A 22,653-nucleotide genomic window follows, 5' to 3' on the forward strand; every position below is an offset into this window, starting at 1 on the left:
TTTACGTAATGCTGTTTTCCGATGATCGGGGAGAAGAAAAGAATGTCCTTAAAAGAATGGAATGAGAGCGGGTAGGGGGAAGGGAGCAGGGAGGCCTGTCGTGTGAGTATTGTCTGGCAGGGTTGGCTGGGCTGCTGTGGAGGCATGGGGGGTGGGTGCAAGGGAGGGCACGGCGCAGTTGGCTGGGGGTAGGAGTGGAAGGGGCTTGTTGGGTTCGGGGTAGGAAAGGGGGAGAGCGGGAGACCTGGCGTGCCTCTATGGATCACTTGCCCATGACTCCGTCTGTCGCAGCCACGCTCTGTCGGGACACGCTCAAGGCGGGATGGTAGTTCGTGCTGCGAGACTTTAGAAGCATCAGTGCCAGTGCAACGATCCATACATTCGGGTAGCAAAGCCTTGCCGCGCAAAGCACGACGCAGTAGGAAGAGCCAGAGAGACAAAGGCGGGCAGCCATGCAGATCGGCAAGGGGGTCGCAGGGGAGCGCAGGCAACGCGGGCGGGGAGAGGCGCTGCCCCGGGCACCCCGGGGTCTGGTGGAGCAGTGAGTGGAGAGAGACAGAGAGTGAAGAGAGGGTGAGTGGAGAGAGGGTGAGTGGAGAGAGGGCGAGTGGAGAGAGGGCGAGTGGAGAGAGGGCGAGTGGAGAGAGGGCGAGTGGAGAGAGGGCGAGTGGAGAGAGGGCGAGTGGAGAGAGAGCGAGTGGAGAGAGAGAGGGCGAGTGGAGAGAGAGAGGGCGAGTGGAGAGAGAGAGGGCGAGTGGAGAGAGAGAGGGCGAGTGGAGAGAGAGAGGGCGAGAGTGGAGAGAGAGAGGGCGAGTGTGGGGAGAGGCAGCACGGGAAGTTGGCGCTGCTGCTGCTACTCGGTGCCCGAGTCCTTGCATCGAGAAGAGAACGCGTGGAGGTCGCGATCGATCACTACGCGTGTATTGTAGATGTGTGACCGTGTGTGATTGGGTACGTGCGTATGTAACTATGTATTTGTGTGTATTTATTTAACGTCGTGTGTATGACGATGTGTATAAGTGTCTGTGTATGCGTGTAACTGTGCAAAGTGTATAACTGTGTGTGTGCAGAGCTGTGCTTTCGCCTGGAACCGCGCACGTGCGTGCTGTGTGTTGTACACACGACGTGCACAGACTGCAGGCAGGAGTCGCGTTTAGCACCTTGAGTTAATAGACAGAACTCAAATCGAACACCGACTCGAGACTCAGAACTCGGAACGCTTTGAAACCCTGCAGGGCTGAGAGCGCCTCGGAACGATGCCCTGGTGGACGACGCGCGCGGTGGAGGCGCTGCTCTGCCTCTGCCTCGCCGCCGGCCTCGGCTCCCCGAGCTCCCGCGACGCGCGGAGTTGGGAGCGCAGCGCGGAGCTGGACGAGGTGGGCCGCGTGCGGCTGAGCTGGAGCGCGACCAGAGCGGGGTCCGGGGGGGATGCGGCGGGGGAGACGATCGCCTTCCGGGTGGAGGCGCGCACCACGGGATGGGTCGGACTCGGGTTTTCTCCCGCGGGATCTATGGCCGGGGCAGACCTGGTGATAGGCGGTGTCAGGACAAACGGGAAAGCCTACTTACAGGTGAGCCGCGTGTGAAGGTTCTTGGCCAACAACAATGAGGATTATCTTCACCGTTCCTGGGCCTCCCCTAGATTGACTCGGTCTTACATAAGTACCTAGCACGGCGTGTACACATCGCCTCTGGGGAGACAAAGGCGGTTGGGCGTGGCGCTGGGCACCCGTGCTGGCCTTATTAGGTGCTCGCTAACAGCATTTGCGCCAACAGTCTGTTCAGGATATACGAGGCACCTTTGTCTTTGATACTCACAGGTGAACCATAAGTAAACGTGAGCCATCTATACAGGTGAGCGATGCTAACAGGTGTATCATACAGATGAGGAATATTGCATGAGCGCCATGTGTACTGGTGAGTCATGCCGAGGGGTGCGCTGTGTTCGCAAGCGAGCCGTGGCTTTTGGTGAGTTATTGTACAGATGAGATCTGCGCAATACTTAACCATACCTGGATGTGTGAGTCCTTAACAAATAAACCCGACCCTGCAAGTGAGACATTCTTGTAAATTGTGCATTGCTTCCCATACAAATAAGGCAAACATACTCGCAGGTGCTGATTTAAATACACGTCACCTTTAATTCTCACGAGATCTGTAGCTCAAGTTCAAACATGTCTCGAGCTAAGGCGCATCAATTCTATATTTCAATGAATCCTACTCACAAGATGCTTCACACTCCAAACTCACAGTTGGATCCCCTCTCAAGCACACTGATCAGATATGTTTTAGTTTACGCGTTGAATCCCATGAGGATTTCTAGCATTATTATTACCATTGTGGAATCTTGTGCTGTTAGGACCCGACAAAAAGCATTACTTGACAATGAATGCCTCATTGTCCTTCATGTAACCGTGCAAGAGCTACAGGAGATTTAAAACTATTTAGATTTGTTATTAAAGTTACTTAAGGGTAACCTGTCTGAGAGACGGGGTTCATGCAATAGTATTCTAACACCGGACTCCCACTTAACACTCGCCAGGCACTCACCGTACATTCACCACCTACCGAACCTTCAATAGTCACCACTCATCATTTGAGAGGGACTCACCACTCACATATTACCATCCACAGCTGAGGTCACCCTGAGCAGGAACGCATCTGTCTAGCACAGGGGTCGGCAACCAAAATAACAAGAAGAGCCATTTCTTTCCAATTCGGTACAAAATTCAGTATTTCAAGAGCCGCAATGCATCTGAGTACATACTGTACATACGTACATATCGTCAAGAAGCAGCCCGTAAAGAGCCGCATGCGGCTCCGGAGCCGTAGGTTGCCGACCCCTGGTCTAGCATGTGGCACAACCACTGCGCTTAGCGGGCGATCACTGGTGAGTTTTTTATTACATAGGTCAAAGGTCAAATGCCATAAATGGGTCAAATGCAATACCATAGGTCAATGATACCGAATGGTCATAAGCCGTTATTACTGGACCCTTTTGACGAAAATTACTCAAATGATGTGACAAGTGGAGAGACAGATAGACTAACCGACCGATAGACTAACCGACCGATAGACTAACCGACCGATAGACAAATGACATTGCTTTCAAGCGATTATTATTGAAATGGCCTGACTGCCGTCTGCCAACAGTCACACCAAATGCTGTCTGTGGGTGTGAGAGGCTGTGGGTGTTGGGCTTTTAAGGGTCACTTCAGGACAGGGCTGACAATTTTGTAAGAGTGTTTGAGCAGACGTATGTGTCTGGGCTGAGTCTGCACGTGGTATTATTATTAGGCTATGAATTATTTTTCATATCAAATTTTAATGCACACAATTTGAATTTCCTTATATTTTTTAAAGGTTTGATTTCATTATTGTTCTTAATCGTGTTTTAATATTTTTCAAATAATATTTTTCTGTATTTTTGTTTTGTTTTACACATTTGAAATTGGCTGATTTTGCTCCACCAACTATTAACCTAGATCTGCATTGCAAAAGAGACTTCAAGGCGAAATATAAGTTCTGTACTGGTTATAAATACATGCCCAATGATGTCCTTCGTGTGAGTGATTGCACAGTGGTTACATCCATACTGACTAGCATGGTGAAGTATGGTCAAGTAAGTCTAATGACAAACACGGCATGGCGAGGCCTTCATCTGGCAGTGGAATGACAAAGGGCTGACAAGTATTACTGTACTATAAACATACTCTAAGAGGGGAGCCATATTCAGTCATGACCTTCATGAGAGTCCTGAATTAAAATGTTTGGCCAATTTAATTTCAGGGTCGTGTGTATTGTACATGGCAGGGAACTGGTGTAGCTGGAGAAAACTCGTACAAATGAGTGGATAATGCGCAATGCTCGGCACAGATGGATTCAAGAATACGTTGCTGTCCTGCCATATCTTGGCCACCTTGCAGCCCAATGTATCTGAGTGTTTCACAAATGCATTTAAACTGCTGTGGATACGTAGAGCTACAAAGTCCAAATGTCACTCCCCACATGTACCTCCTCTTGGCAGGATTACTTTGCTGAACGGAATGAGCGTCCACTGCTGGATGAGAGGCAGGACTACCGCCTGGAGAGCGCATCCCAGAACTCCACGCACACCGAGCTGATTTTCTCTCGGGCGCTCGACACGTGTGACCCCCGTGACAAGATCATCACGGTGAGTGGTAGGTAGGTGGTGAACCAGGAACCGGTCTACCTGATTACCTGTCTGCCTGTTTACGACCTACCTACCTACCTGCAGCCTACCTAGGCACATACCTTCCCGCATCCCAGCCAACCTACCAGCTGTTCTGTCTGCCTGCATATCTACTTACCTACTCGCCCAACTATACCCACCGACGTGAAACTTACTTGTCTGGCGAGTCCATGTCTGCATACGTACCTACTAAGCTCCCTACCTACCTATTGCACCACCCATCCACCCATCTATCTTCGCTCTCATCCATGCATCTTACAACAAACCTACTGCCTGTCTACCTACCTACCCACCCGTCTACCCAAAAAAGCACCCACACACATATCTGACTCCCTGGCTAGGCAGTGGTAGCCTGCGTGTGTGGGTTGCTCTCGCACTGCTATAGGGACCACGGATAGCTATGGGCTGCTTCTTCTGAGCTTCACGGGAAGGGGGGGGGGGTGGAATGCAGTACAGCTGGGTTCAGGAGGCCAGAGCAGAAGACAAAAACAGCGGAGAGCTCTGCAATTGATAAGAAATCAGCTGTTGGCACGGGGATAAGCGATTTAAAAGTAGCCAGTACGGTCTTGCCACCCAGGAGGTTTTCTCCCGTCCAGTTCGAGGGTTTGTGCCTCTACCACCACAGCTGATACAAGTTCTACCCCCTCGTGCAAACCCTGAAAGTGCCCATTTAATTCAATCTCAGAGGCTAAGAAAAATTACCCCTGGTTAGCAATTGAATGGGAGACTGTCTGGGAGTGCCAAGTGTGGCTGCTTTGGGTGGTAAGGTGGCCAGGCGATGACCATTCAGGGGTGGATTCTTGAATCTAAACTTGCAGAGCTTTATTATTTTACACCCTCATATGTTTGGTGTTTCCTCTTGATTTTCCAGTTTCCTCCCATATGCCACTCAAGATTGAAATTGGACAAACGCCCCAATACAGGACTCATTTATATCGCATTGACTGCATTGTATAATAACAAAAGCAAAGAAGGCTTTTTTGGGTGCTGTGGTTAAAATTTACCATTGTCCACTTAAATGCTTACTCTTCTTTCTATCTGACCCTCTATGGTCCAGGCACGTGTTCATCTTCCAGAGTCAAATATTTCAGAACAGATCAGCAGCTTGTTGTCGAGTGCTGAATAAACGTGAAATGTCACACTCCGTTATGATGTTTTCACACAGCAAACGGGATTCAGGCCCTGCTGTACGATATTTTGGCTGGGTTTTTGTGAAATGTGTCCCATAGGGTGGATCACTTTATTTCCTAGTGCCTTATTGCTGCTTGGCACATTGCCGTTACAAATGCACGCGCAGTCAGTAACTATCAACGTGGCTTCCGTGCAGCAGCAACACACCCACACGGCATCCTGTGGTCATCACCGGTCACTTCCGCTAATGCACATTTGATCATTTTCTAAATTAGTAATTGCCGGTTATTGAGGTGTGTGTGCGTCTTTGCTGTCTGACATTGGTGTGCGGTCAGTATACACAATGGTTTTGTTTTTACGGTTAAAGGAAATTACACTAAATCCACCTCTCGACTAGCTTCAGAGTGTTTCATAGTTCATCTCCCAGTAGTGTTGGTTTAAGCAACGTAGCTATGGACTAGTTTTTATTTCACTAAGTCTCATCAGCAGGGTGTCATCATAAGTCCATGATGGTCCAAGAAGTAAGTCACAATTAGCAAAATGTGGAGCCAGAATCCAAAATGTGTAGCCAGGTCTCTGATTCATAGTTCTTGGTTACCATTCACCACTGCACAGTGTGCAATTATAGTTAAAGAGTCAGCAGATTCCTCCTCAAACGAGCATTGAGCAGTACTAATTTCTAAGTCAGAGTGTAAATTCTGCATTCTTCTGGTGTTGGTGAATTATTTCATGGGACAATCATTACTGGCTTTGCATACATTTATTCTAATGTTATTTACCCTGCAGTAGAGATGTGTTGAGTCCATCTCTGACCAGGATTTGAGCTTGTAACCTCCTGATTGGGAGTCCTACACTCTGACCACCGTGCCGCCTGTCCAGGCTGTACGTAAATACAGCTCTCTTTTTACTTTGACAGGTGAGTGCTTGTCAAGATAAAACATGGTATTAGTGTTTGAAGTGTCTAAAGGGCATCGTCCTGACAAATGGAGATCACATTTCTCCGTGTTTTTCTTGCTGATGACGGGGGCTACATATGTCCACTCGTCTTGGCATGGAGGCAGCAACCAGGAACTCCAGGGAGGGGCACTCAACGCACATCCCCCGAGGGTGCTCAAGGACTTCAGGGCAATTGCTGATGTCCATTGTTACCACGCAATTAAATGCAAATCATTTTGTATGTATGCAGTCTAAAAACCTGCACATCCCATTCGTCGAGCTGTTGTGTGCCGAGGGTGCGATTCATTTACAAGTTACCCCCCCCCCCTTCTCTCTCCCCCCCTAATGCCGAGGCCTACTATACACTACACTATACACTACACTATACACTACTATACACTACACTATACACTACTATACACTACACTATACACTACACTATACACTACACTACACACTACACTATACACTACACTATACACTACTATATAACCTCGTGCCACGGCAGATTTCTCGCCTACTTCAGCAGTTTTTTCTTGCCGTGGTTGTACCACCTGATGACGATTGCTTGTGTTGCGATCGAAACGTCGTGATCTATTATTTTTTCTACCTACGTGACTTTACTGAAAGAACCAAAGAGTATGGATTCCTGCAGTCACGAAAGCTTCAAATAAAGAAAGTGACCTGAGGTCAGAATATTGTGTAATTGTGCCAGGCGAGATAAACACCTGGCCAAGTGGCACAGTAGTTAGAGTGTGCGACTCACCCTCGGAACATAATGAGGTAAAATTCCATGTTCGGGGTTGGTTTTTATTTTTCATTCTCTGGGGTCGATAAATTAGCAATTTCCACATCTGGCTGAATATTGTAAACAGCAAAAGAGCGCCTTATGGTGTGTTCATTTGTGTGGGAAATATTGCTTTAGTATGCAATTAATATTTGACATTGTATAGTGTGCATATTAGGACTGCTGAGCCTAGAAGAGACCATTTACTGTCCTAAAAATGTGTACATTTTGGGTGAAATTTCTGCGAAAATATAACTTGTTAAGTTGTGGTCATGTAAAGCTTTGAGAATGCATTTAGAGACTATTTTCTGTGAAGCTCTTGGAAGATGGAGGGTCATTTTCCTTTTGACATCGTGAAAGTCTTGTCGCAATAGAATCTCATAGTAGCAGGTGCCAGAGAAGCATCTTGGAACGATATTAAATTGCAGTGTTGTCCAGTTTCCATTATTAAGGCTTAGAGTAACAATTACTATTCTGTCTTGGAGAGTGTTCTATCACGGCCATTCCTTGCGAAGCACTTTTCGTGAAATGAAATGTAGAAAGATCCAATCAAAGATGTGCACGCACCTACATGGGGCAAGGCAGCACAGCTGGCTGGCATTGCCTTGGTTTGTGAGTGCGACTCAAATGTGGAAGCGTGTACGTTCAAATTTCAGCGGGGGATCTCATTTCTTTACTTCTCAACAAAATAAATACCACTAAATGGAAAGTCAACATTCCTTAGGTGTCATTGTCGTCTGCAATAAGAATGTGGAATCTATACTACTGGCTCTGAACTGTAAATAGGAGATTAGCACTGCATGCGTGTTTGAAAAGGAAACCACTTAAGAATAGAAGTTGTAGCAATGCCTTTTATCCAAAAGAGCCTCACTGAGTCTCAATGATATTGATTTCAAGTGTCCTGCAATGGGTGTTTCGCCACTTCCGTTTTATTGAGCATTAAACATTTTTTGACAAAACAGCATCATGCATTTGTCCAAGTTATTATTACGTTTCTCAAGGACATTGTTTGTATCTAAGTGTGGACGTTGTCTGTGGGTTGATGGGATGTGCAGGAACTGTTGGACCCTGTGATACTCGTGGTGTTGTGGTGCATTTTCCATCTCGTGAGAGACTTGGCGTTGACGGGTAGGGGGTGTGGGGAGCCTCGGGGGTCTTGGCTTGTTGCAGAGACAGAGCTGTGCACACGAGAGGAGAGCTGTCAGCTTGACGGGCTGTGCTTCATGTGCCGTAATTGGCTTGTCGAGTCTTGTTTGCAAAATGGTATCAATAGATTCGGTATACTTTTTTGGAAATGTTTATATTGTCAAAACATGAAATATAGCAGCGGTTCCCAACCTTTTTGGCACCAGGGGCTGGTTTTGTGGAAGACAATTTTTTCACGGACAGGGGGGGGGTCATCATTGGGTTTGTTTTTTACTCATTTTGGCGAGGGTTAGCGTGTGGGCTCACCAAAACTGTGACTGAGAAAAGTGCGCAGTGCGGGAAAGAGGCGCGGACGGAAGTGGTAAATAAAATAATGGGTGGGCCACGCACGGACTAAAATAAGTGTCGGATTCTGAGTTCTGATAAGGAGCGCGCAACCCAGATCCCTCGCATGCGTAGTTGACAGTCGTGTTCGCGATCCTATAAGAACCCAATGCCGCCGCTGATCTGACAGGAGGTGGAGCTCAGACGGCAATGCGAGCGATGGGGAGCGGCTGTCAATACAGATGATGAAGCTTCGCTCGCTCGCCCATCGCTCACCTCCTGCTGCGCGGCCCGGTTCCTAACAGGCCACGAACCGGTACCGGTCCGCGGCCCGGGGGTTGGGGACCCCCCTGCCATATTGGGCAATACATTATTATTGTTCTCTTTTTTTTATATTCTGATGATTTTTTTGTTTAAATCGTTTGCCCAATTGTTCCGACTCGGACAACAATTTCTGCATGAGCTCTGAAACTACGTTTACAGTACATTTGTGGAATGTATTGACCGTTGATATTTTGCGCATATCTCACAAAACCAAATCTAACTCAGCACTATAGTTTTTGACAATTTCCAGTCCATGCAAGTCCCATTTCAAAGTAAATGTATTTCGGTTGCTTTTGGTGACTTTCCTTCGCTTCGGATGCTGCTAATGCCGGAGCTGAAAGTGACACGCATCACCCCGGGAATGGTTCGGTGATGGCCATGCAATTGAAAGAATGTCTTTTTTTTTTATTTAGAAATTAATATCTCTCTGTGTGACACCATCGTCTTCCTGGGTGGTTCAACACACTCGTGGCCCCTGTCGCCCATCAGAGCGGCACAGTGCGCGTCCTCTGGGCCCTGCACGAGGAGGATGTGGAGGATTCTCCGGGGGATCCCTTGGGGGACCCCTCTGGGGCAAGGGCCCAGTACCATGGGGCGGCGCGGGGCGTCCGCAGCCTCAACCTGCTGAACCCGGCAAGCGAAGTGCCGGGGAACCTGGGTCTCACCGACGCCGTGGACCTATGCAACCGTAACGTGAGCTGCCGCATCACACGGCCACGTGGAGACCGTGCCGGTTGCTCGTCTGTGATCCTCACTTAAGTAGCCAGAATGTTACGTCTTCATCTATTCCAAATTCTATTGTGGTATGACTTGAGACAATCGGAATGCTTGTTCAGCAGCCCATCATGCCATGTTGGATTTCAAATTGCAAGCGTTAAGTTTATTTTGTTTAACCAGGTGAAAACTCAAGAGACCTGGAAGAGTGACCTTGGTCACCTAAATGACAAAACAATAAAACACAAAACAAAGTACAGGGCAAAAAATCTTACAGAAATCGATGCAAAAAACAACTGCATAACAGAATAAATTATAAATATAATCAAGTATTGATTAAAATACCTTTCCTACAAAGAAAGTTGGCTCGGATATATTACTTTTTGAAATTGTTCACAGTAAAATTAAGTTACAGAAGTGTTCAAGAAGATGTAGGGTGCTGATTGCACCAGCACACGAGTGAACAGACTGCGGAAGGCAATATCATCACAGAACTACTTCTGAGATACTTTCCTGATGACCTCTTATCAACACTCGGGGTGCTGCACTGTCCCGTGTGCCCTGCTGTAGAGAAGATTGTCACATAGCGATACAACTGATATTTATTTTAGAGCTGAACATTTTGTTACATTAAGTGAAAGATATATAATGATTGATTTTTGCAGTCATTTGTAACCAGGATAAGACTCTACTTACAACAATTCAGAACCTGCTTTAATATGGCTCTTTCATTTTTAATTAGCAGTTTTATGTGTGGGAGAAAATCAGAGTATATGGAGAAAATCTATCCTGCATACACCTACGTGTAGACATGTATTTATAGATGTGTATACCGACATCTCTGTTTTATTGGTTAAGGCCTTTGAGACCACCAATAGGCCAGGGCTCTGGGATATTGTTCATGCTTTTGGGTTCCCTGACCCTCTGCTCACAATCCACCTGAAGACGGCCGCTTGTGTTGAGTTTGAAACGTCGTGGGTTTTTTGCTTTTCATTTAGATTTTTGTTTTCTATCTACATGACTTTACTGAAGAACCAATAATATCAATTCCTGCAGTCACGAAAGTTTTAAGTCTAAACTTAATCATTAAGGACCTTCATGATGGTGGGCAGGCCCAGATAAAGCTGCATGGCAGGGAATCAGCCATTCCCTATTCAACTTGGGGTGTGACAGGGACGTCCCTTGGCTCATTATTGAACAGATTTTTTTTGACCACATGGTTTGAGAAGCTTTCCATGGCTGAACTAGAGGAATTTCCATCTGGTACAGATACAATGAAAAGCTGATCGTTGCCTGGGTGTGGTCAAGGGATAGCTCCCTATTGATCAACCTTGTTATGTACCTGGCGCGGTGTGTAAACATTGCCACTAGGGAGACGAAGGCGGCCGGGCGTGGTGTTGGCCACCCACCCCCTTGTGTGCTGTGCCAGCTTTTATAGGTGCTCGCTAACAGCATTTGCCCCTACAGTATGTTAAGGCTATACAGGGGATCTTTGTCTTCTTTTTGTTTCACAGGTGGAGGTGCCATCAAGTGACACGACCTACTGGTGCCAGATCTTCCGGCTGCCCGAGTTGCACACCAAGCACCATGTGATCCGGGTCAGTCTCTCCTGTAACAGCATCTGCCCCAACGAGCACAGAGTGAACATAGAGTGAACATAGAGTGAACACACAGAGTGAACATAGAGTGAACACACAGAGTGAACATAGAGTGAACACACAGAGTGAACATAGAGTGAACACACAGAGTGAACACAGAGTGAGCACACAGAGTGAACACACAGAGTGAACATAGAGTGAACACACAGAGTGAACACACAGAGTGAACACAGTGACAACACAGAGTGAACACACAGAGTGAGCACACAGAGTGAACACAGAGTGAACATAGAGTGAACACAGAGTGAACACACAGAGTGAACACACAGAGTGAACACACAGAGTGAACACAGTGACAACACAGAGTGAACACACAGAGTGAGCACAGGGTGGGCACAGAGCTCAGCATTCCTTCCGGCTGTCTGCTGCACTGAGCAGCTTTACTTTATTGAATAGTTGCAGAGCACAGGCCCAAAGGTCCAAAACCCCAAGTGACCAGGAAAAATAGCACTTTCAAAGTTCTAACATGTGAGTACACAGATCTTTTGAATTGAGCAAGGTTTAGAATAGAGCGTGGGACAAGAGACAATGGGAGATCATTTCAAAGTCGGGCAGTGCGAGGGAAGAAGCAGATAGAGGAGCACTGTGACCTGCAGTAGGTTGAACACTGTGTAGATCAGATGACACAGTATGGTCAACAGTCCTCAAGACCGGAGGATAAGTACATGATCGAATTTCGATTTAAAGCTTTCGTCACTGCAGGGATTCATCTTCTTGGTTCTTTCGGTAAAGTCACGTAGAAGGGAAGTAATAAAATAATAAAAATAAAACATAATAAAATAAAATAATTCTCACGACGTTTCGGCTACAACGCAAGCAGCCGTCTTCAGGTGAAGAATGAGACACTACCAAGCTAGGAGCTTATATATAAACTGGGTTGGAGGTGGAAGAGCGCCTTAACAAAAGGAATGTGCATATGAAGAGGAATTTAGCATATTCATGGAAAATGCGTAGGAGGTGGACGGGGGGGTTTCAAAGTCATATTATGCCCATGCATTATGCAGGATCAGCAGCACCAAGGGGGGGTGCAGGGAGTAGCATTAACAAAGAAAAGGAATGTTAATGATATGTAGCTGCAGTTACTAAACAACCACGTAGAAAACTAAAGTATAAACTACATAAAAAACTAAAGTATAAACTGCATAGCACCATCAGTATACTTACTATACTCTACAATAAGCTGAGTTACTAACAGCAAGTAATACATTACAATTCTACGTCGTAAAAATTATATAATATGCTTCCATCTAAACTTTATTCTCTTACATCAGACGAGCATATACCGTACTATATACTGCCATAGATAAACCCAACATTAAATTATATACTGTATTGCTATAAACCACCCTATACCTTATACATTTCAACATAACACTATGTATTATTCTACCCACCCTAATGTGTATCGAAATGGTTTATTACGTCCTTCCAATGATTGCTAAGCCAGAATCCATCCTCTCGGTTAAAATTGTCTCTGTGTTTGTATATGTGGATCGCCTCATGAACGAATCTCTCATGATAGCCAGATGGCTTGCAGAGAACCTCTGTCTTGGAGAAGTCAATGTCATGTGAGCCCACTGAGTTGTAACAATGATCTGCCACGGCTGAGGTGTTTGTCCTACCGTGTTTCAGGTCAGCTTTATGTTCACGGATGCGGTCCGAGACATGTCGTTTGGTTTCCCCAATGTAACAACAACAGTAACTAGAATAGTAATACTAGAAGAGTGATAAGGAGACTACTCACCACCTGTGAATGAGTGAATGGAGTGAATCAGTAAATGCTTAAATAAATAACTTTTGCTAACCTCCGATTAGCACGGTTGGCTATGTGCATATACATACATGTGATATCAGTCGTTGTGTCTCCACTCTTAACAAGCAATTGCGTGGCATTCATCTCAATTGCCGGCCATATTCTAGGCAGAACTGATTCTTCGGCCGTTGCCGATCATTGCTACAACTCGGCAGGCTCTCATGAAATTGTCTTTTCCGAGACCAAGGTTCTCTGCAAACCTCCGGGCTACCATCAAAGGTTTGTACACGAAGCCATACAAATATACAAACACAGACATAATTTCAACCGTGATGATGGGTACAAACTCAGTAATCACTGGAAAGATGTTATTAACCACGCAAAAAAGACTTAATTACACTTTTTGGACCATCTTATCTGACAGGCACTATTTTAATTTACTTCACCGAGTGTTAACATCCCCAGTGTTTAACAGTAATCTCTTCATTGTTCTTTGATCACCGCTCGCCACGTTTCCATTCATTGTGTTGAGCACTACGTGATGTCTTTGATCACCGCTCGCCCTCCGTCCCGGCGCGTCTCCATTCATTGTGTTGAGCACTGCGTGCAGTCTTTGATCGCCGCTCGCCCTCCGTCCCGACACGTCTCCATTCATTGTGTTGAGCACTACGTGCAGTCTTTGATCACCGCTCCTCCTCCCTTCCGATACGTTTCCATTCATTGGCTACCACAGCCTGATAAGCTCTCCACCCCCCCCTCTCCACCTCCCTTCAACTTGCTTATAAGGGATTACATCTTGAATCATTGCTTCACTTGATGCAGCTAATTCGGCTGTGACGGTCCCACCTGATGACGGAGACTTGTGTTGCCTCCGAAACGTCGTGAATTTTATTTTTTTGTTCTGTTTTATTTTACTTTCATTAATTTTAATGTTTTACCTACGTGACTTTACCGAAAAAACCTAAGAATATGAATCATTGCAGTCACGAAAGCTTCAAATCTAGAAACATATTCTAGTGGTTACAATTCCACAGTCCCATAGTGGCAGTCAGATCATCATTCCATAGGACATCTGCTGTGATTTGACGAATTTTCATGACTCGGGGTCACAGTTCGATTAAAGAATAGGTTATTTTCCATCTCGTTTATATTGTCTGTCACGATTGTACTGTCTGCTGATTCTGTCTTTCTCATTTGTATTTTTTTTTTTTCTGCCTAATTAACCTTATTCATATTAAGGTTACATTTGCATAAACTTTGCATACAAGGTACACTCTACAAAATAAAATACGAATGATAAAATTGTTAAATAGCTAGATAATTGAGTTTTCTGTGGCCAGGTAAGAGGCCATTGAATGCAGCAGTCTCATTCTCAAGGGAGACCTGGAATGATGGGTTGCATCAACCCCCAAATAGGTTTTAATGCTTAGCCATCTGATGCCAAGACCAACATTCTTCAGATAGTGTTGCCTGACCGGATATTGTTTGCATTTGTTTATTGTTCACTATCTCTGCTCTTTCTTTGGAAACGGGCTGGGTCGCGAAACATAATCATGGGGAGGATGTTTGTTTCACTTTTGTGCTGTTGGTCTCGCTTCCCTTCTTCAATAGTTAACAGTGAAAGAGCCTTGGTTGCCCATATTTTCCGTGTTCTGAAATGTTTGAAAAGAGGCCAGGGTGCGGCTTTTTCTTTTCCCATGATGTGAGAGCACAGCAAGAGGAAGCCAATTTTTGAAACATCGCCTTAATTTTAGAATGATGGCTGATCTTTTGTATGTTGAACTTCTCTCACAACATACATAGTCTCAACCCTGGTTATCGGAGGTTTGATGATTACTGCAGAATGGCAGTGGGGAAGATTAATCTAACCGAGCCTTAGTTTGCAAATAAAATCATCTTTCAGAAGTTTTGTTTAAAAAAAATGTGATGCATATTAAAATAAGACACAACCTAAAATCAATTAACTGGCTTGCTCTGATGTACCCTGAAATAAGTGTTTGTCGTATGCTTACAGAACTGATTTTTTAATTCTCAGAGCTAGAACATCTTCAGTTAAGTTTGAAACTAAATTCATTATGATATTAGATTATGTATTGGTGGTTCAGGCTCAAGACCGTCAACTCCTTACACTGAAGAACCCAGTTTAATTCTCAGGTCCTGAAACTCGAATTCAAACCCAGGATCTTAGTGTTGCCGGCTCGGTGTACAGACAGCATCGCCCCTGGAGGCCCCTAGCCACCCCCATTCGTGGATTTGATTTAATTAATTATTCCTTTTGGCAGAGGTTGTTGATGTGGGAGATCTCCTGGAGGAAACCACTTGGGGCATCCCACTTATTTAATTACATTGTAACCTCGTGTTACCTCGCCCTTTCAAATGTCCATGGCTGCGAAAATATTACCATCTGCACGCACTGTGTGTTTTGTATAAATGTATGTGTAGTCTTCTTAGGTTTTTTCGGTAAAGTCACGTAGAAAGTAAAATAAAATATTTTTTATTTTTTTTATTTTATTTTACTTTCTACGTGACTTTACCGAAAAAACCTAAGAAGATGATTCCTTGCAGTCACGAAAGCTTCAAATCTAGAATGTATGTGTAGTGTTGTACTCACATGGACACTCTTAACTTTCCACCTGTGTCACTTTATTACCTTGCATCCAGTGTGGATGCTCCTCACTTCACGTTAACACACACACACCCTTTGTTCCGAACTCCCCGACTCTCCCTATTCACCTTCGCGCACCCCGTGAGCGGTAACCACTCTGTCTCCCCCACGGTACTCTATTATCCCCTCTCACTGTCCTAACTCCCCTCGCCTGTCCTGCTTCCCTCACACCTCAGCCCTCGTTCCTGCCCCAACAGGGGATCAGCCAACACTGCTGACGAGGCCGAGTTGAAGAGGGCGAGGTCCCAGGTGTCTTCTCCCCGACTCTTGTGTTCTTCATCCCTGGATAACCAACCCCGTGATGCTCCGCACACTCCCTTATATATCACTCCTCACTTACCCCCCATTAAGCTACCGCCTCCACGGCATCTCCGGCATGCGCTATCCTCCAATTATCGCCTCCATCTCCCGCCTTTCTGGCGCCTACCCCGTGCCCCAATGCTCACACCTGCTCGTTCCCAAATGCACACACTCAATCTATCCTTCGCCCCCTAATTGGTGCCACGCCACACCAGTGTCACCTCACATCACCCCTCACTAACCCCGCGCGTCACACCACTACATTAACCCCCCCCCCCCCCCGTGATGTAAAACCCAGCCATCCCAGCTGACCTCACATACAACTTTTAGTAACGTGCGAACCCATGACACAGGTAACAACAAAAACCATGAATAAAAACCACAACAGTAGAACAATAAAAACTATTTGTGGGGGTGTAAGAGTGCAGTCTGTTCTGCCGAGGATAGCACGGCGCAACGATCCATGGCTCCGTCGATTCCACATTCCTCAGCAGAACGTAACTCTCCGGGAGCAGGTTCCTGCGGCCGTCCTGTCCCCACGAACCGGGTCCAGCACGGCCGGAGGAGGAGAAGGGCCAAACCTGGACGAGGAGCGATGTCCCTTCCATGACAAACTGTGTGCCGATGGCGGGTCACGTGGCGGTTGTGTACCTTGCACCCACTCGTTGACCACCTGCCGCTGGGCCAAGTTATTTATGGTGGCCTCTCGAGCCTCTCTCAGCCAGTCGAGGGTCACCTGCATGGGAACCGGCACGGTGGATCCCTTGCCCGGTAGACGCACGCCCAATTGTACCTGCATGGGGGGTTCGGGTTCCCTACCATACGTTAAATAAAAGGGCGAAAACCCCGTCGAGGCATGGGGGGCCAGCCTATAGGCGGCAAGGACACCCGGGATGTGCCAATCGGACTGAGCCGCGTTTATCTGCTGACACAACATGGTCGTCAAGGTCCGGTGCAATCGCTCAACAACTCCATCTGTTTGTGGGTGGTAGGGGGAAGTCCGAATCTTTTTAGTGCCCAGGGAGTCACACACCTCCTTCAGTAGCTTGGAGGAAAATGTTTTACCCTGGTCAGTGAGCAGATTTTCTGGGGCACCCTTATCAAACACATACCCCTGCAGAAAGGCCTCAGTTATGACACAGCCAACTGATCAGATAAAAGCCATGCCAACTGATCAGACAAAGGCCACACCATTGGCCATCGGATAAGATACTCAACTTCAACCAGCAAATATTTGTGACCCCTCTGGGTAATGGGAAACGGCCCCTAAATGTCCAATGCCACCAATTCGTTCACGCGAGACCGTTATGGACTGCAGCGGCACCCTGTGTGGTTGTGCAGGTGACTCCCGATGCGCCCACTCTGAACAAGCTTTAATGAACAGATACACATCATTGTCCATCCCTGGCCAATAGAAATGCATCTTTAAGGTTGAGAGCGTTTTCTTGACACCCAAATGTATACGTTTTTCATGCAACGAGTGCGTAAGTCTGCCTCGTAGGCTCGTGGGCACCACTAAACAAAAAGTTGGAGCTCTACATCCCATCGTAAGAGGAGCCCCTCACTGAGCTGCAGAAAAGGTTACCCCGCTGCACTCGGTTGTCAGCAGGCACGGCGTCGCAATTTCAGCAGGGAGGCATCCTCAACCTGGAGCCGTCCCCACTCGCTGTGGTTCAGGCCTAATATGCGGTCGGCCGGCGCTTGTGCATGGCTGGCCGGGACCGAGTCAACTGCGGCGACCATCTCAGGCGATTTCTGCAGCGGCGGTCTGCATTGATTCGATCCCCTCACGCACCTGCATGAGCCGGGCGGCGGCAGCCGGGACAGCGCATCCGCATTCACATGGCGCGCCCCCTTCCTATACAGTACAGTAAAGGAGAATCCCTGGAGGATTTCAATCCAACGGACCATTTGACCGGAGGGTTGGTCCACACGCATGGAGTATTGGAGTGCTGCGTGGTCGGTATGAACAAGGAAGTCCCTGCCGTACAAGTATGGGCGGTACAACTGCATAAAATGGACCATGGCAAGCAGCTCCCTGCGTGTGATGCAATACTGCTGCTCAGCGGGAGACAAAACGTGGCTGCCGTATGCCACAACCCTCTCTACCCCATCGACGACCTGGAACAGGACAGCACCTATGCCCGTATTACTGGCGTCAGTGTCCAGGATAAGGGCTTGGCGAAATCTGGATAAATGAGCGGTGGTGCACTGGCCAGAGCGTCACGATGCGCTACAAAGGAATCATTCTCCGCCTTGTCCCAACGAAATCTCTGTCCCTTGGCTGTTAGAGCATGGAGCGGTTTGGCAATTGTCGCAAAATTATTTGCAAACCTGCGATAGTATGAGGCAAACACCATAAAGCTGTGGACCTCTGCCACCGATTTGGGGGTTGACCACGTGCGCACGCAGGCCGTATTATCCAGGTCGGTAGCGACCCCTGACGTGCTGACGACATGGCCCAATGCTTCACCGAAGCTTGCAACAAATGACATTTTTGCGGCTTAAATTTCAAGTTTGCATCACGCACTTGAGAGAAAACAGAGCGCATCCGCTGCAAGTGCTCGTCAAAAGTGCGACTGAAGACAATGATGCCATCTAGATAAATAAGGCACAATTCCCATTGCAAACCAGATAAAACCAATTTCATGATGCGCTAAAAGGTAGCCGGCGCAAAGTGAAGCCCCATCGGGAGACAATTGAAATGAAACAATCCCTGTGGTGTTCGAAACACCGTTTTAGGTCTAGATTCTGCATCCAAGGGCAGTTGCCAAAATCCTGACAGCAAATCTAGGGTTGAGAAGAACAGTGCACCAAGGATTCGTCCATGCGAGGAAGCGGGTATGCGTCTGCTACAGAAATTTTGTTGAGCTTAGGAAAGTCAACGCAAAATCGCAAAGAGCCGTCACATTTTTTGACCAATACAATGGGCGCCCCTCAAGGGCTGGTGGAGGGAGAGACAATGTCTGCAGCCAACATCTCATCCACAGCCTGACGAACACATTCCTTTTCATGAGGGCTCATTCTGTGAGAATTTAATCGAATGAGAGGCGAGTTCCCCGTATGAATATGGTGCTGCAAGAGGGTGGTCCAGCCTATGTCGTATTTACCATTGCTAAAAACGTCCCGGAATTTGTGCAAAAGTCGCCGAAGGCGCGCTCGCTGCTTTGTCGATAAATCCCTGTTTTTCTGATATAACCTCTGCATCCACGCAGATTTGATGTCGCGAGCAGGCGAGACATTCTCGACAACACCTGACATGCACACCATTTGCTCCGTGCATTGAGCTGCCGTCGCATGTGCCAACACGGTGCCTGCCTGGATAACTACCGGTGTATAGCCTGCATTAACCACTTGGAGGAAGGGATCGCAGTTTGCCGGCACGACAGCCAGTGCCCCCACTAAGGAGGGTGTTCACGATATCGCGTTAGAGGGGGTCAAGAGGATCCCCTCCTCCAGATTTAGCAGGGCCAAGCTCTTACGCAACCGCAGTGGTACAAGCATCTGTGTGACTGGTGGAACGCACACCGTCTGGCTAACTGCAGCCAGCACAAACACATTAACCAATGTATATGTTGTGGGGGATTTCAAAAAATGCAGGCACTGCCCCGACGGCATCTCGATACATCCCTGAGGGGCATCCTGCACGAAAAAATCTGTGCCCAACAAACAGGACACTGCCAGCGTGTGGTCACCACATCTACGCCTCTATATAAGGAACAAAACAGTTTGACTTCTCCACAAATCTGGCTATTGCCTGATGAAGCTAGTTATAATTACTGGCGAAATGTCGTTCTCAAAATTGTAAATGTTGTGGCTTGGCTCTCCAAGTGACGAATTGGCACGTTCTGTTTACGTGACAACCCTTCCTAGTTGGCTGTGTCAGGTGGTGGCGGGTTTTAACGACACATTTATATATTTACGCGATCTAACCCAAAACACCTCTTATGGATGATAATGGTCGCGAAAGCCTACGTGTTAAACCAAGTCCACTCAGCTCCAGATCCTCCTGTATTCCATCAGCGCATCTCTTCTTTAGCCCTTACTGAACCCGTTTAGCTCCCTGTATTAATTACATTGAACTTCTTTCATACCGTATGTAGCCAACCGTACTAATTGGCCAAACAGAAACTTCTTGGACATGCGGTGGTTGGACATGTGGGCTACATAACCCATCCAACGCAGCCTTGCCAGCCGGAGAAGCTCACCGGTGGGACTGTGCCCCAGATCTTTCACAATCCAGTCAGCAACAAATTGGTCAAACTAATTATAGACCTGCATGCTCACAATTAGCCAGGTTCAGTACCTTGCCATGTTGCTCATCGGCAGTGCCAGTTGATTTCAGAGCAGAGTCTCGGTCTTCCCTAGGTTAACTTAGCCTAAAATAATCCGTACTGCTGCAAAGTGATCACCATCGGCAATAAGGCCACAAAGGTGGCCAAATGTGTGTGGTTCTGCCTTTGTGGCCATAAATTAGTCAAGGAATCCATCTTCCTGTGGTTGACGCAAGTTCGCACAACCACTTTATTTTACAAACAGTCTGGTAAGGCTTGATAGTCAAACCTTGTCTATGTTTCTTGCTGCTGGCGCTGACAGTGTTAGCGATGCTGATAATGCCGATTCTGTGGTCGCTCGGAGAACAGGTGGAACCTCTGGTGGAGCCTGGCCACGAGGGCATGGTGCACCACATCCTGCTGTACCAATGCGCCCTGGGCCTACGTGAGGCCATTCTACAGTCGGGCCACCGCTGTTACCAGGCAAACATGCCAGAGGAGTTCCGCTCCTGCGAGAGCATCCTCTTCGCCTGGGCCATCGGCGGCGGAGTGCGAGCGTACACTCACCCACACCGCTCTCCACTCACTCAGCCATCTCACCTCTTGAACACCCACCCACAAACCTACCCACCTGCTCACACTCCCATACAAAGACAAAGATCCTCCTATAGCCTTAATAGGCTTTTGGGGCAAGTGCTATTGGCGAGCATATATGAAGGCTGGCACGGCATATGAGGGGGTGGGTGGCAAGCACCGTGCCCTACTCGAGCTAGGGAGGCTCAGGACAGGTATCACACTCGGGTCGCCTGATTTGTTGCGCAACGTGCTAATCGCTGCACTACTGCTCCCCACACACTTCCATAGTTTCACGCATCCACATGCATCTTGGCTCATCTGCTTACCCTGACATCGGTCAAATCTCCCAACAGAGCACCTGCATGCCTCAGTGCCTGAACAGCCACTATGCGCACACCAACATACCCACACGCTCAGTCATCCGTGAACCCACCTGCCCATCCACCCTCTCATCTGCTCAGCCGGACACACGCCCACGCACCCGCTCACCATTGCACCCGCTTATCCACTATCTATTACATAAAAATGAGAGCGACTTCCATAGTTTTTCATTTATGACAATGTTTTGGAAAGGCTGCAGCTTTTGCATATTATAAATCTATGCTTATAACCTGAACTTTTTACAAAGTTTTACCTCCAAATTTTGCTTGGTTTCAGAAAAATTTTTTTACTTAGTCTTGCGCTAAATACTTTTAAAAGATATGGTCCCCATCACAAATGTACCAAGTAATTCGATCATATGGAGTGTGGTGTTAAAGCCAAAATAAAGTGGGCGAAGCCTGTTACTGGTCGTCACTGTGCCCTAACACCGATACCCCTTAGTTCATTCAGTGATTACCTGCCCGAATGAACATTAAGTTGGTGCTCATCTCATAGTCCTAGGCCAGAGGTAGACACTCCATATTCCTATGGCGGGGGTGAGTCTCTCCATTGGACAATGATTGTTGACTTCCCCACACAGTGGTACCAATTTTATGAACCCTGTAGGAATTATTGACTGATTCAACCGCAAACCAGAATTGGAACTCGCAACTTCCGTTTGCGAGCCGCTCACTGATGTGTTACGTGCTCCCCTCCACGCTCTCTTTCTCAGGCCTTTCTTTACCCACCGCATGTGGGACTGTCTCTGGGTGAGCCAGGGGACCCAGTGTTTGTGCTCATGGAGACGCACTATGACAATCCGCTCCAATTGTCTGGTAAGGAACAATTGCATAATTTACATTTTGTTATTGTTTTCCTGATTTCATTTCAAATATGCGTTTGCATTTTTTAACGAGACGTCCATTCAGAACTCCCACAAGGCAGTGTCAGGGAACCGCCAACAGAAGCAGACATCATAGAAAATATCTCCGTTTGTATGAACACAATAGGGGGCACCATCTGTAGAGTCACATGTGACCAAGTGATTATCAGCAGCAAGTCTGTGTTCACAAACCCAGCATTATAGTAACATTCATCTTCCACCAATGTATTATATGGGTCTTTCGGTAAAGCCATGTAGAGAGATTCACCTGACGACGATTGATTGTGTTGCGATCGAAACGTCGTGATATTTTTATTATTTTTATATCTACATGGTTTTACCGAAAGACCCATAGAATATGTATTCCTGCAGTCACGAAAGCTTTAAATCAAGATTCCACCAATGTGTTGCTCCTCACAAATTTGGTGGCATATATAACGCCACTCCTCTGTGTGTGGGACTGAATCCTTGGCAGAGCAAAGGCTGAATTGTTTCTGATAGTTTGTGTTGGCAAAGTATGTGGCCATTTGTTTTCTCTAGACCAGATATGTATGATATTGTACATTACCAAATATTTACTTTCCCTTGCTGTAAGTCCCACAGTAGTAT

At 47.0% G+C, this 22,653-nt stretch overlaps 1 protein-coding gene across 2 annotated transcripts in view; it reads left to right on the forward strand.

Annotated features, from left to right (window-relative positions):
- The first annotated feature begins 223 nt into the window (after positions 1-223).
- MOXD1 (monooxygenase DBH like 1) overlaps positions 224-22,653 on the forward strand; it is a 41,315-nt gene continuing 18,885 nt past the window's right edge. Inside the window, exons 1-7 of one of the 2 annotated variants that reach the window (XM_078614974.1) lie at positions 224-573; positions 1,236-1,571; positions 4,028-4,174; positions 9,351-9,554; positions 11,090-11,173; positions 20,595-20,774; positions 21,895-21,997. In XM_078614974.1, the coding sequence (XP_078471100.1) occupies positions 1,257-1,571; positions 4,028-4,174; positions 9,351-9,554; positions 11,090-11,173; positions 20,595-20,774; positions 21,895-21,997 (1,033 nt within the window). In that variant the 5' untranslated portion in view covers positions 224-573; positions 1,236-1,256. Of the gene's footprint in view, positions 574-637; positions 952-1,235; positions 1,572-4,027; positions 4,175-9,350; positions 9,555-11,089; positions 11,174-20,594; positions 20,775-21,894; positions 21,998-22,653 lie in introns of those variants that run through there. The other variant, XM_078614980.1, reaches the window with a different exon arrangement.

Source organism: Lampetra planeri, chromosome 2 (genome assembly GCF_965212315.1).
Source record: "Lampetra planeri chromosome 2, kcLamPlan1.2.h2, whole genome shotgun sequence".
Taxonomy (NCBI): Eukaryota; Metazoa; Chordata; class Hyperoartia; order Petromyzontiformes; family Petromyzontidae; genus Lampetra; species Lampetra planeri.